General features: G+C 47.7%; 1 protein-coding gene and 1 long non-coding RNA gene across 6 annotated transcripts in view; one reads left to right on the forward strand and one right to left on the reverse strand.

Moving 5' to 3' along the window:
- Glra1 (glycine receptor, alpha 1) overlaps positions 1-15,397 on the reverse strand; it is a 97,075-nt gene that overhangs the window by 5,853 nt on the left and 75,825 nt on the right. For 3 of the 5 annotated variants that reach the window (XM_005376175.1, XM_005376173.1, XM_005376177.2), the window contains exons 7-8: positions 12,030-12,244; positions 1,601-1,747 (exon numbers count right to left, since the gene is read on the reverse strand). In XM_005376175.1, coding sequence (XP_005376232.1) covers positions 1,601-1,747; positions 12,030-12,244 — 362 coding nt within the window. Of the gene's footprint in view, positions 1-370; positions 630-1,600; positions 1,748-12,029; positions 12,245-15,397 lie in introns of those variants that run through there. The other 2 variants (XM_005376174.2, XM_005376178.2) reach the window with 2 other exon arrangements.
- LOC106147139 overlaps positions 1,687-15,397 on the forward strand; it is a 20,675-nt gene continuing 6,964 nt past the window's right edge. The window contains exon 1 of the long non-coding RNA XR_001231901.1: positions 1,687-1,775. This is a non-coding gene — a long non-coding RNA (uncharacterized LOC106147139). The remainder of the gene's footprint in view (positions 1,776-15,397) is intronic.

Consider the following 15,397-nt stretch of genomic DNA (forward strand, 5'->3'; position numbering starts at 1 on the left):
TTTTTTTTGGTTTTTCTCCGGTACCGGGAACCGAACTCACGACCTTGCGCTTGCCAGACAGGCGCTTTGCCGCTGAGCTAAATCCCCAGCCCCAAGACCCCTCTTTTAAACAGGTCCCTCTGCAGCTGCGGGACATCGGTGTGTCACAGCTAGGCCATGAGACCCGACAGGTCACAGTGTGAGTCTGCGGTCGCCCCAGACGCTTGCTGGAAAGATTGCAGGGCAGGCTCGTCTTTCCTCACCCGCTTGCTCAGCCCTTGTTCCTGTGCTGGCAGCCCCCGTGCCCGTGCAGTGCGTGCCAGGCGCTGTGTCAGGCGCCGGTTACAACTCTGAGCTACGGAGCTCCTAATTCAGGGGCCTGAACACATACCTGTAAATCAGGGTTCATGTTAAGAAGGCTGGAAGTCAAGCTGAGGTAGAACACGGCCTCCACTAGCCGCACAGCACCTGTGTGCACGCCCCGCTCTGGGCGTGTGGATCGGAACCCGTCCTCCGGGCAGATGCGGCACCAGGCTGGGACCTGCCTCAGGGGTGAGAACCTCCTAAGGCCCCTGCATGGATGTGCTCGATGAAAAACCGTAACGAAGGACCTTCACTAGGGCATCAGGGAGAGAAGTTTTAGCCGGGCCCTGCGAAACGAGTCAGCACTGAGCAGCGGCCGCAGGGACAGCCAGCCGGGAAAAAGGACACGGCGTCTGCACTGCTGTGTGTGAGACTGCACTGCTGTGTGTGAGATTCACGTGGGTTGATACTCAGAGAGCTAAGGGAAAAGTGATGTGACGCTGAGATTACAGAGGAAAGCGGGTCCTTTCATCCCAGGGAGAAAGGTGTCTTGGGGAAGTTGCTGAGATACACCAGGTCTGGTGGCACATGCCTGTACTCCCAGCACTAGGGAGGCTGAGGCAGGAAGATCACAAATTCAAGCCCAGCCTGTGCTATTTAGTAAGACCCTGTCTCCACAAAACAAAACAAAAGAACCAGGGAATGGCTTGTTCCAACAGGCTCACACTCCATGGTGGCACTTTTTGATGGGACCACAGCTTCTGAATTGACAGACAGTGGGGACTTTGCAGGGATGACCTGCTGAATACCCTGACCTTCAATCCCTCCTTCGGTGAGAGAGCCCATGCGGGGAGGCTCTGGCTTTTGCTCCTTTCTTGGAAGCAGAAAAAAAAAAAAAGGCTTGGAACCTGGACATTCTATTTTGAGATCTCACGTCTCCTGGTGCAGTTCCCTTCTGGAACCCAGCCCTCTAAGCAGGCTTGCAGAAAACAAATAATAACACCTTCCCCTTCTGCCCAACACACCCACCCCTGCCTGAATCTTTTGATCTATCAGCATTTGCCTCATTTGTTCTGCCTTTAGGTGTAAGCTGGTAATTTCTGTAGCGTTGCTGGCGTGGTTGTGGGAGTGACTCCTGCACACGCTCGACTGGGTCATTATGGATGGGAGGGGAAGAAGGTCTCTAACGCTTTCACCCCCAGTTCTCACCTGTCTTGTGCAAGTGAGGGTCACAGGAAGCAAGCACCGCAAGGCAAGGCAGCTCAGGACACTTCCACCCACGCGGCCGCGTCCCGCGGGCGGGGGCCCCCAGGCCTACCTTGTGATGTCGCCGCTTCCTCCTGAATCGGAGCAGCTCCTTGTGCTGCCGAGACACGAAGTTGACCGCGGCGTACTCCAGCAGGGCTGAGAACACGAAGAGCAGGCAAACCGCCATCCAGATGTCAATGGCTTTCACGTAGGACACCTGGAGGGAGAGGCGGAGGAAGACGCAGGTGAGCGGAGCGCAGCCAGGCTCCTCCCCCGTGGCTTCGCTTTCCCGGCTTCCCTTTTGTTGCCTGTGGCCAACCACAGTCATAAAATGCTGATGGAAAATTCCAGAAATAGTCCCTCTGTTTAAAATTGCCTACATTCTGAGCAGCGTGATGAAATCTCTCGTCCGGCTCCATGCAGGCCGGAATGAATCCTGCCCGTGTTCAGTATGTCACACGGTGTGCGCCATCCCCCTCTGCTTCTTCGCAGGCTTCTGGGTTGTCAAGGTGAATGCTCCAGTGCCACGGGGCTCATGTTCAAGACCCCTATTTTACCTAATAATGACCCCAAGGCACAAGGGTAGAGACACCGGGGATTTGGATATGCCGGTGAGACGCTGTTCCATATGAGAGTGTTCCATAGGGGAAAAGGTGAAAGGTCTCAATTTAAGAAGAAAAAGAGAAAAAGAGTTGTATGCTGAAGTTGCTAAGATCTACAGTAAGAACAAATCTACCTGTGCTATTAGTACCTGTGCTACCGGCCTTGTTTTTACCTTTTGGTTATTGTAAGTAACGCTGCTCTGAACCTCCCGTACCATTTCTCTATGGACAGGCACTTCCATCTCCCTCGGGGCTTTGTGGGGTCTTCATGTGGCTGATTCCTTTGCTAACCTTTTCAGCTCATCGTAGCCTTGAAATTGAGCAGACTGAAAGCAGAGTAAAAAGCATCCATCTGGCAGATGGAGAAGTCTAGAGTTGGCTTCTTCAAAACCTATGTCCAGGGCATCGCTGTCCTTTGTCCTGTCCTGTGGCTCACCCAAATCCTGGTCCCACGGTTGGGACCTGACTAGGGCTGACGCAGTGCGGACAGTCTGCTATCTGGACCGCTTTCTTTCTTGGCGTTGAGACAGGGTCTCGCTATGTAGCTCAGGCTGGCCTTGGACTCTCTATGCTGCTCCAGCCAGGGCTGTAACTTGGATCCTTTTGCCTCAGCCTCCCTTGAGCGCTGGGATTACAGGCAAGCACCACCATGCACAGTTTTCTTGGGGGGCATTTGTTGAAAGCAACCAGTGATAATTGCTGCCTCAGACAGTTGGGGCAAAATAATAGGTTGGTCAGAAAAGCTTCAAGGGGAAAGCGGGGTGATGAGAAGCCTGTGGGGGACTTGGAAAAGTGCTCGTGTATGCCTGGGGGTCTGTGCGCGTGTCCGGGAAGACCCGAGAAGGTCCTGAACTCTTAGCCCTGGGAGGCTCTGAGACCCTGAGCAATCAGAAGTGAAGGCTGAGGCAGAGCTATAAATTGCCTGGCTGAGTGTGGAAGCTGTATCTCAACCCAGAGCCCCTGAGCAAAGCTGGGAGACATAGAGATCCCAGGCATTCAGTGAACTCTCTCCACATTTCTTCACTGTGTTGGAAAGTCTAGCCAGAGAAACCAGGTGAGAAACAAAATGGCACTGTGGTTAGAAAGGAAAAAGACTATCTATTTGTAGGTCACAGGGTCTTGTATAAAGAAAATCCTAAAGAGTCTGTAAAATTACTAGGTTAATTTAATTTAATTTAATTTAATTTAATTTAATTTAATTTGAGACAGGGTCTCGCCATGTAGTTCAGGCTGGGCTTAAACTCCCTATGTAGCCCTGGCTGGCCTCAAACTTATGGAGATCCTCCTGCCTCAGCCTTCTGAGTGCTAGGATTACAGGCATGCACCACCATGCCTGGTTTAAAACAATTCCATTTATACTAGCACCAAAAAGAACCCCGCACTGCTGGGTATGTGGTTCATGCCTGTAATTCCAACAACTCTGGGAGGATAATGCAGGAGGATTGCAGATTTGAACCTAGCCTGGGCATCTGAGTGACTTAGTGAGAAACCTGTCTTAAAATAAAAAAATAAAAAGCACTGGGAATGTAGCTCCATGTGAAGGGCCTGGGTCAAATTTGTAGTAATGGAGAGAAAGAAAGAGAGATAGAGAGAAAGAAAATAAAAGAAAAAAAAGATCTGGAAATAAATGTAATAAATTAGTGTAAGACATGCACATTCAAAATTAGAAAACTTTGTAGAATAAAACGAAAAAAGACCAAATAAATAGGACATCATCCATGGATTTGAAGGTGTAATATTAAGACGGCAATAGTGTACTCACCATATTCATTTATAGACTGAACGTATTTCTTCATTAAAATTCCAGCTTTTTGTTGCATAAATTGACAGGTTGATTCTAAAGTTCCTATGCATGTTCATATGCAAATACAAGGGACTTCAGTAATTGCAAAATAATCTTGAAAAATGAAGTTGGAAGCCTCACACTTCTCAATTTAAAGACTTACCACAAAGCTACAATACCTAGAGCAGTGTGATACTGGCATAAGGACAGATATGTAGATAATTGGAATAAAATAGAGAGTCAAGAATCCCTTGCATCTATGATTAATTGATTTCTTTGACAAGGGTGTCAGTTCTATGGTGAAAAGAATAATCTCAAAAAGAGTGTGGAGACAAATGGATAGTTACACAGAAAAGAATGAATTTTGGGGCTGGGGATTTAGCTCAGCAGCACAACGCCTGCCTGGGAAGTGCAAGGTTGTGAGTTCGATTCCTGGTACTGGAAAAAACCAAAAACAAACAAACAAACAAACAAACAGAAAAGAATGAATTTAGATCCCCCACACCATATATAAAGATAAATCAAAATGGACCAAAGACCTGAATGTTAGAGCTGAACTGTAAAACGCTTACAAGAAAACAGGCATGTAAATCTTTATGACCTTGGATTAGGCAGTTGTTTCTAAAATATGATGCCCAAACCAAGGAACAAAAGAAAAAGTAGATAAATTAGAACATCGAATTAAAAGCTCGTACATAAAGGACACTATCCAACACGTGAAAAACAACACACAGTACAGGAGAAAACACTGACCATTATATATCTGATAAAGATCTACATTTTGGAATGCATAAATAACTATTACATCCCAACAACAATAAAAGAAATAATCCAGTTTTTAAAAGGAGAAGTGATCTAAATAGACATTTGTACACAAAGATATGGAAACTGCCAGTAAGCACACAAAGAGTCGCTCATCGTTATTATTCATTAGGAAAATGCAAATCAAACTGTGATATACCACTCTGCCTTCATTTCAGTAGCCATAATAAAAAAGGTAATAAGCTGGTCATGGTGGCATGGTGGCACACTCTTGTCATCACAACACTCCAGGAGGCTGAGGCAGGGGTACTGCAAGTTTGAGCCCAGGCTGGGCAACTTGGTGATTTAGCAAGACCCTATCTCAAAATAAAAAACAAAAAAGGGCTCAAGATGTAGCTCAGTGTGAAGGTTTTGAGTTCAATCACCAGTAACATACACAAAAAATAAAAAAAATAAAAAAGTGATTATTTTTTGTTTTTGTGGTACTGGGAATCGAACTCATGACCTCGTGCTTACCAGGCAGGCGCTGTGCTGCTGAGCTGTATCTCTGGCCCTAAAGAAGTGACTGTAAGGATGTAGAAAAATTTGAAAACCCTTTGGGGTTGTGAAATGCTGCCATCATTTTGGCATTAGCAGTGTGGCAATTTCTTAGAAAGTTAAACATATAGTTAACATATGACCCAACAATTCCACTCTTAGGTATAAACGTATGAGAATTTAGAACATGTCCACACAGAAACCTATACACAGATGTTCATAGTGGCTGGGATGGCTTACACCTAAATTGTTCCCCCAAAGTCTCATGTGTTCAAAGGTAGGGCTTGGAAGGTGACTGGACCATGGGGTCACTATACTCATCAGTGGACTGGTCCATTGATGAGTTTGAAGAGTTTAAAGCTAAATGTGCTATTAGGATACGGGACCTGTTGGGAATGGGTGTGTCACTGGAAGTGTGACCTGAAAGGATTATTTGTATCCCTGGTTCCTCCCTTCTCTCTCTACTTCCGGCCGCCATAAGTTAAGTGTTTTCTCCTGCTGTGTTCTCCTGCCATGCAATTCTGCCTTGGAGCCAGCCAACTACATATGGACTGAGCCCCCTAAAACCGTAAGCCAAAATTAATTTTTCCTTCTGAATATCCAGCTGTGCGTGTTGAGCAGTTTGTTCCAGGGACAAAAAAGTGACTAATACAGAAAGCTGGTACCACCAGTGGTGTCGTTGCTGTGACTATGCCTGACTATGTGGTTTGGAAGCTGTTGGAACTAGTTTGTGAGAGGAGTTTGGAAAGGTTTGGGGATGCAGGCTGGAGAAGCCTTAGAATGCTATGAGCAGAACTTGATGAAAGACTCTGGCCTGAGCTCAGAAGACCAGGAGGCTGATAGGAATGTGGGTAGTAAAGGCCAGGCTCATGAGGTTTCAGATGGGAATGAGGACTCTTAAAAAATGAAAGGCAGGTGTGGTGGTGCATACCTGTGACCTCAGCATCTGGGAGGCTGGTGCAGGAGGACTGAGGGTTTGAGGCCAGTCTGAGGTACATAGAGAGTTCAAGCTTTAACTGCATAGTGAGACCCTGTCTCAGACAAACACACAAACAAAACAGACAGACAGACAGACAGACAGACACACACACACAAGGCCATATGTGCGATACTCTGCAGTCAAACACTCTACTCCTGAGCTATACTCCCATATGTGATACTCTGGCAAGGAATTTATCTTCATTTTGTCTATATCCTGAGACTTTGTATGAGGCTGAATTGAAAGGCAGAAGACTAATTAATCTGGTGGAGAAAATTTCAAGGCAGCCGTACATTCAGGCTGTTGTATGAGTACTGCTGGCTGCTTTGAACCAGATTTAAAGTAAAAATCAGGAGAAAAAAAAAAAAACAGAGCCAAAAGATGTAAAAATTAGGCAGCTTTGGCAAAAAGAAAGCACCTTTGGAGTTAGGGTGAAGGAGACAGTGGCTGCTAAAAATATCAGTGTTTTCTTCAGAAGAAGCCAAGCACTCTCCCATCTGTGTAATAGGAAAGATGACTGGCGGGTGTCTCAGGAATTGGCCAGATCCCACACATCATTGACTCAAGGTTATAAAAAAGTAACCTCCGTTGAGAGACTATGCTTCCAGTTTACTCAGAGGCCGGTGCAGCTGCAGTCAGAGGGACCCCGCCCTGCTTGAGCTGGCCGTTGACCCTGGCATCATCCAGCAGGTGCTGGTTTATTGGGCACCAGAAAGCAAGATTGATGGGGTCTTGGGGGCCAAGAAGAAAGTCTTGGAGGGCCAGGCCAGGCCAGGCCAGGCAATGCGCCTCCGAGAGAGTGATGTATGAAGTTGTGAGTGTAAAGCCAAAGGGGCAGCGGAGACTCTCGAAAGCTGGAGATGCCGGAAGTATAAAACATCTGCTAAAAAAGAAAAGAAAAAACAACAAACGCCAGGCAGCAAGCGGAGCCACCCCAGGAGAGAGGGCCCGTGGGTTACTCCCAGCAAGGCTGTGGAGGCAGGGCCGCCTAGCCCTTGGGAGCCGTTATCACAGCCTGTCCTGGATGCTGGCCGCGGAGCTATCGGAGTTGACACTTGCCCTGCAGGTGTTAGGTCTTGCCTTGGTCTGATTCCTCTCTATTCCCCAACTGTTCCATTTTAAAATAGAAATATTTATGAAAATAATTACTGTATGCCCCTGTGTGCTGAACACACGTCTCTGTCTCCGTCTGTGTCTCTGTCCCCGTGCCTCTCTCTCTCTTTTCACTCAGGGCTTTTCTTTCCATGTCAGCCTCTCAGAGAGCTGGGATCTCAGGCATACCTCTTCATTTTAACTTTTAAAAGTGGTTTCAGACTTGGGGCTGGGTATGTAGCTCAGTGGCACAAGCACCTGCCTGGCAAACGCAAGGTCCTGAGTTCAAGTCCCATTACCAAAAAAAAAAGAATAAAAGTGGCTTCAACTTTCTTTTTGAGTTTTACAAGGGCCCACAGCTAAGGGTTTGCTGTGATTCTCAGAAAAGGCCTTAGACTTAAACTTCTTGACAATGCTGAAACTCTTAGAATAGTTCAGAGATGACCTGAATGCATTTTACATAACGAGATAGACAGGAGCCTTATGGGTGCCAGGGATAAATGTTAGATCTAAAATGCCCCTAAAAAGTCTTAACAAGTTCAAAGGCGGGGCTTTTAAGAAAATTCCAACGCTAGAGATTGATCCCCAGGCCTTCACAGTGAGCTACATCTCTTCTTTTTAAGTTTTTAAATTTTGAGACAGAGTCTCACTTAGTCACTAAATTGCATAGGCTGGGCTTGAACTCGCAATTCTCCTGTCTCAGCTTCTGAGAATGCTAGAATTATAGGCAAGCACCTCCGGGCCCAGCTCAGAAACTAGACTTTACAAAGGTAATTGGATCTTGGGGCGCTATCCTCACCAACGGATGAGTACATAGCCGAGTAAGTTTTTATTTTTATTTTTTTTTGGTACTGGGAATCGAACTTGAGACCTTATTCTTGCCAGGCAGACGCTGTGCCGCTGAGCTATATCCTCGGGCCTCCCCGAGTAAGTTTTCAGGAAGTGGGGCCGAGTGGGACGTGAGGGGTCAGTGGTGGTGTGACACGTCCCCCACCACTCCCCCCACTCTCTCTGTTCTGCGTGGCTGCCACGCGGTGAGCAGCTCTGTGCCTCCATGCCCTCCTGTCGTGCCATTTCTGCCTTGGAGCCAGCTGACTGCTTCCTCCGCCATCAGGAGCCAAAATAAACCCCTTCTGCGTCAAGTTGCGGGTGTGGGGTATTTTGTCCCAGAAACAAAAAGCGATTAATACAGCAGCATTATTTATGATAGTCCAAAAGTGGAAGTAACCCAAATATCTTCCAACTGCTGACTGGATAAACAAATGTCATACCTTCATACAGTGAGACATTATTCAGGTATAAAAAGGAATGAAATACGGATGCATTTTATAACATAGATGCACCTTGAAACATTCTGGTAATTAAGAGAAGGCAATCACGAAAGACCACACATCGCACAAATCCAGATGTTCAGAACAGGCAAAGCCATGGCGACAATATCTATTCATGTCTGTCATTGGCTGGTGGGAGGAGGGAGGAAGTGACTTTGATAAATATGAGATTTCTTTTTGGGAGTGATGAGAATGTTCTGGAATTGCATACTGTGAGTAGATGGTTGTATAGATCGGGTTGTACAATTTTTTGAACATATCAAAGTCTCTGTTTTTTTTTTTTTTTTTGGTACCAGGAATCGAACTCAGGACCTTGTGCTTGCCAGGCAGGTGCTGTGCCACTGAGCTATATCCCCGGCCCAAATCTCTGAATTTTATGCTTTAAAAAGAGCGAATGAATGAAAAAGTGAATGGAGTAGAACATGGAGTGTTAATAACGAATGAAGCCGAACACTGAGTCTAGTGTTCGCCGTGAATGAAACACAAACGTTGAGTCCGGCACAGAGAAGATAATAGAGTTCTGTGTTTGCTGCTACAACTGAGCAGAGAAGAATGTGTTGTCCGGTGTTTATGGTAACCAGAGACTGGTTCCATGTGTTGCTGAGTTTCATGAGAGGAGAGTGTGGTGTTTACGTTAATGGCAAATGAGACAGAATGTCAGTGCCTCTTTTTTTTTTTTTTTTTTGGAGACAGGATCTCACTATGTAGCCCAGGCTGGCCTCAAGCCTGCAGGGATCCTCCTGCTTCAGCCTCCCGAGTACTGGGATCACAGGCATGGACCACCACCCCTGGCTCAGAACATCAGATTCATATAAAAAGTTAATGGAGTGGTCAGTGTCGTGGAGAACAAGAGAATAGTTTAGACACTGTTCTGGATTGAAGGAGTCAAAACAGACTAACCATGAAAGGGATTTTCGATTTATATTTCTTGACAATGAGGGAAATTTAAATGAAGGTTCTATATTGTACTGAATTACTGAATTATTTTTAATTTAATTATTTCTGATTCAGTTATTGTTGAATTAATGGTAATTCGTTAGTTGTGACATGGCATTGTGATCCTTTTTCCTTGTCTTCACATGAATTGTCACGATGTCTGTAGAGCCTTAAGAGAATTCACCAGAAATGCATCTACCTGCCTACCTAGGACCTACTTATCTATCTATCATCTATCTATCTATCTATCTATCTATCTATCTATCTATCTATCTATCATCTATCTATCTAGGGAGAGAGGGGGAAGATGAATATAAAGTGATGGAAGACGGTGGGACCAGGTGAGGGATGTGGCGAGTTTAGCACATTCTCATTCACGTTGGCTGAGAGCGGAGTGTTAGGTGCGGTGCTGGTTGGAGATGGTGCGGCAGCCGGGCTCAGCGTGAGGCCCGAGGAAGCAGGGCGGGGCCTGGCGCCCGCGGCAGAGCAGAATGTTGTGTCTGGCGCTCAGCGAGCGAGCAGAATGTGGTTCCGATGGAAACAGTGAATGAGGTGGAAAGCAGCTGAAGAAGCCAAGGACAGGAAGCGGCAAGCGTTGCTGGTGAAGGGAACAGAACGCTGCGCCTTAGCTGGGGTGAGTGGAGGAGAGCATGGGGTCTGACGTCAGCAGTGAGTGAAGTTGAGCATATGTCTGCTGGTGAAGGTAAATGAAGCAGAATGGGAGGTCAGCGTGGGCAGTGAGCGGGCAGAACGGCGCGCTCATCGTCCGGCTGAAGGACAAGCAGGAGTGGATGGAGTGGAAAGCGGGGTCTAGGATCAGAAGGGAATGGACCAGAACGTGTCTAGAATAAGGGCAAATGGAGCAAGATGCGTTGTTTTGGGTTAACAGTGAATACGGCAGAAGATAGTTTGAGAGTTAATAGTGAATGTGGTGCTGATTCTTAGAAATGCAGAAACCACGGAGTGTGGTGCTGCACCCTCTAGTTCCGGCACTCGGGAGGCCGAGGCAGGAGGATCACTGTGAGTTTGAGGCCAGCCTGTACTACATAGTGAGACCCTGCCTAAAACAAAAATGTAGAAACAGATTGAAGTTTGTTCAGAAAAGGGTTGTTATGGTCTGTGTGTGGATGTCCCCCCAAATTCTCATGCAGTCATGGGACGGGCTTCTAGAGTTATGATTTATTTATGCTCCAATGCTGGGATTATGGATGTCAGTGCTACACCTGCCCTGGGGCGGGTAGTTTGCATATGTAAGAGAGAGAAAAGAGGCTGCTTGCTTCCTCTCCTCCCTTTCGCTCTTGTTGCTTTTGCTATTTTCCCGCCACCATGAACGGTTGCCCTGTGCCATGCGCCACTCTGCCTTGGAGCCAGCAGAGTATGGACTGAAACCTCCACAGACTGAGAGCTAAATAAACCTTTCCTTCCTTAATTCTGGGTGTCAGGTATTTTGTCCCAGCAATGAGAGAAAAGTAACAAAGATAGGGTTAACATAGCAGACAGGAGACTGCTGTTTAAGAGAGACCTGCTTGCACGATTGACTCTGGGCTGGTACAACAGGGCTGCGGGGAATGTTCCCACTTTCCCCACTGTAGGGGTGGCGCTCTGCCTTGACTGCGTGCAGTCAAGTGATGTGTGCTTTATGCCCACCATCTGCTTTCCACCTGCAGGTCTGGAGTTTTGGTACATGCCGGGCCCTAATTAAAACTCTAGGTCCTCAGTTTCTCCTGAGTCTCAGCACCGCCTGTGTGGCAGAAACATCACACGCACGTCTGCATTTCATTGCAGGAGCTAGCGTGCTCTCTGTGACTCCCCATGGGAGGGGAGTAAGAAAGCTATGCATGGCTTCCTCCCAGCTCTGCCTGTGTGCTTCCCCCTTGTGATCTGACAGTGTATTCTATGCTGCAGAGTAAATCTTACTGTGAGTACAAGTCTATGCTGAGTCCCATGGATACTTGTGTCAAATCTCTGACTGTGACTATGGCCTTGGAGATTCCCGACACAAGGTATTGACCTTTAAGGGTGAGAGAAGCAGAATGCTGTACTTAACTCAAAAGGGACAGTGGAAGACAATGTGAGGTTGAGATGTTGAGTTTTAAAGACTTTTTTGTTGTTGTTTTCCTTGAGACTGGGTCTTGCTATGTTGCCTATGCTGTCTTTGAGCTCCTAGACTCAAGGAATCTTCCTGTCTCAGCCTCCTGTGTGGATGAGACTGTATGAATGTGCCATTGCATCAGACAGTTTAAAAGGGATTGTTTTGTTTTGTTTATGTGAAGTTTTAATAGTAAATGAAGCCGAGTGTGTGCCTGATGCTGGTAGAGAACCGAGCAGAATGAGGCGTCTCGCAGCCCGCGCGGAAGGTGATATTGACGGTAAGGTTGATAGATCAGAATGCCAGACCTGTGTCACAGGCGGGGCAGAGAGAGGAGCGCTCTCCCTGTCTGTCCAGGCGCTCTGTGCTCTTGGGCAGGGCCGCTTACCTTGGGCAGGGATGCTCGGGAGCCTGAGCTCTGAGTCGTCATGGTGAGCACGGTGGTGATGCCCAGGCCCACGCGGGCTGGTGCCGCATCCATGTTGATCCAGAAGGAAATCCACGAGAGGATGACGATGAGCAGGCTGGGGATGTACATCTGGATCAGGTAGTAGCCCATCTGCCGCTCCAGGTGGAACCGGGCCTCAATGCAGGTGAATTTACCTGCAGGAAGTCACGGAGAGAAGGAATCGTAGTATGGTGCAGAGGAACCAAGGCTTCATTCCCAAATGACTGTGGCGGAGTCTTGGTTCAACCTCCCAAGAGCTGTGTCCTTAGGCAAGTGTCTGAATCCCCCTGCACCTGTTTTCTCATCCGTGTAAACTGAGGATGCCAACTCCACTTGGGTCTCTGCATCCCCAGTTCCGCAACCATGGGTGCAACCAACTGCAGGTACAAAACGTGCAGAGAAAAGACTGCACGTGTACCAAATATACAGCCTCTTTTCTTGGCACGATTCCCTTAACAGTGCAGTAGGATACCCATGTCCACGGCGTTTAGAGCGTGTGAGGTATTGTGAGTAGTCCAGAGATGATCTGAAGTACACAGGAGGAGGTGCAAATACTACACCACTGTATACAAGGGACTGAGCATCCTCTGATTTTGGTAGCCAGGTTGGAGGGGTCCTGGAACCTCGCCCCTGTGCTTACCGAGGGGTGATGCTACTGGTAATAAATAACAATACCTACTTCACATGGTTACTCGCACGGCTTCGCAGAAGGTCCAACGAGCTCGCGCGCATGGAGAACATAGCCTGGACCTCACAAATTGTAAGTGCTCCCCCTCGCCCCTGGTACTGGGAATCGAGCTCACGACCTTGAGCTTGCCAGGCAGGCACTGTGCTGCTGAGCTAAATCTCCAGCCCCAAAAGTTTAGTTTTTTTTTTTTTTTGGTACTAGGAATCGAACTCAGGACCTTGCGCTTGCCAGGCAGGCACTTGTGCCACTGAGCTATATCCCCTGCAGATTGTAAGTGCTTGAGATTGGCCCGGCACTGGCCCCGCCCATCGTCATCGTCTTCGTTATGCCTTTAATGCTAACATGCAGCTCTGGCCACCCTTTAGCCGCTTGTCTTCCCCAAACGTGGCGTGTCCCTGCTGCTTCATGCCCCTTCAGCTTCTCGTAAAACCTTCCCTTTCTGTCTCCCCTTCAAGAGGAAGTTGTATTATAAGCAGAAGTTCAGATTCCGCCCTCTGCCCCTCCTCAGTGGAGCCCTAACCTGTCTTTCTGACCCCTCCCCCGCTTTCTTCACCCCGTCACCGCCCCCTCCTTTCCCCCTCTTGCCTGGAGCATGTCCTGCACTTTCAGGTTCCTGAGCCCCAAATCTGGCCCATCTCTTTGGCTGCAGAACCCCAATTCCGTCTCACAAACAGGAGCCGTCTTTCCCCTATGACAGTTTACATGTGCAGTTGTTGTAGGCAACTGAGTAGATAGAAATATTAGAAATACGGTAGCAGTCAGACGGGGCCAGGCCCTGCAAGGAGCCAGGGCAGAAGATGGGATACCCTGCAAATGGAGAGACAGGCACCTCCGCTGTGGGCCAGACCTCAAGGCAAAAGATGAAACAGATGCACCCACACACCTCCCTAGGGATGGACATCAGGGATTTATATTCTAAACAGGTAACCACCACCTTGAAAAAGCCAGGAAGAGTCACTAATTCAACCCCTACAGGAAAGGCCCCTGTTCTGTTCATACCTGCTTGCTGCATGACTTGCTTCCCAATTTGATCCTGATTGAATCAATTTTACCTGAGCAATTATACATGTAACCTTATTGGCTGACCATAGTTTTGTCCCACCTCATACCCACCTTGTGATTTCCCATTTTTTCCCCACCTTGAACCCGCCTCACCTCGTGGTTTTGCCCTATAAAGTCCCACAAAAGGCAGGGTCCTTGGCAACCCACTCGGGCCCCCCTTCTGTCCCTCTCTCGGACAGAAGCTTTCTTTCCCCCAATAAATATATTCTCTTCATAACCTCCGTTGTTCCTAAAATTCATTCTTTGATTTTAGAGAACACGAACTCATCCCAGATATCTTTCAGGTTGGGGGTTTCTTTCCCCTACATCATAGTTTCAGCAGGTGGGTGCCTCTTGCTCCCGTGACTTCCCTCCACACTGTTCATGTGACCACCACCGCTCGGCTTGACAAGGCATAACTACATAGAGGGAGGGAGTTGGTCCCTCTCTTCCTGTCTCTGCCCTGGAGCCCACAGCTTGTCTCCCTGCATCTGTGATCCTGGGAGTTGGCATGGGGTCCGTCCCAGGGCAGAGTCTAGCCCCCATCCACGGAAACACAGTACCTAAGTGACTTCTGGAGCTCCCTGTGTGCCCCATGTGGGCAGGACCTAGGCAGTCTTTTGTCCTAGCACAGGGCTTAGTGCTCACCGAAATGTAACCGGTAAGGGGCAAGTGAGATAGTGAATGCGAATATTCAGAGTACATTCAGGTTGTCTCTACATCTTGTGAACAATGCTGCCCTGAACGAAGGAGTGCAGACACCGCTTTGAAATACTTATTCAGTTTCCTTGGCAGAGACACTAGACATGGGATTCCTGGATCAGAACGCAGTTTTCAATAGATGAGTGGAGAGAGAAAATGGGACATTATTCAGCCTCAATAAAGAAGGAAATCCTGCCATTTGTGACGACGTGGAGGAACCAGGAGAACATTTCCATACTAAGTGAAACAAGCCGGGCTCTAAAAGACATGTCCTGCATGATCTCTGAAACAGCCGCAGAAGCAGGAGAGTGGCGGTTGCCAGGGCCTGGCTGGGGTGAGAGGTGGGGTGGGTGGGAGGTTGGTCAGAGGCTTCACAGACTCAGCTATGCAAGATGAACAAGTGCCCGAGGTCTCACGGATGGCGGTGTGATTCACGTGAACATGGAACTGCATTTGAAATTTGCGCAGAGGGTAGATCTTGAGTCTTCCCGCCACATATCACGCTGGTAGATACATGAGGGGATGGATATGGTAATTAGCTTGATGGTGGGGTTATTTCTTTTTTAATTCTTCAAATCCCTGGGGCAGGCCTTCTGTCCTCTTTCCCTCCCTTCCTTTCTTCCTTTTTTATTTTTTATTTTTTTCAGACAGGGTGTCTCTGTATAGCTCAGGCTGGCAGTCCAGGCTCACCTCAAATTTAGTAATCTTCCTGCCTCAGTCTCTCAAATTCTGGGATTATAGGTGTGCACACTACTCCCAGCCTTCTTTTCTTTTCCTTTCTCCTTTCCTTTCCTTTCCTTTCCTTTCCTTTCCTTTCCTTTCCTTTCCTTTCCTTTCCTTTCCTTTCCTTTCCTTTCCTTTCCTTTCCTTTCCTTTC

The sequence above is a fragment of the Chinchilla lanigera genome, unplaced genomic scaffold (assembly GCF_000276665.1).
Source record: "Chinchilla lanigera isolate Chin_1 unplaced genomic scaffold, ChiLan1.0 scaffold00007, whole genome shotgun sequence".
Classification (NCBI taxonomy): domain Eukaryota; kingdom Metazoa; phylum Chordata; class Mammalia; order Rodentia; family Chinchillidae; genus Chinchilla; species Chinchilla lanigera.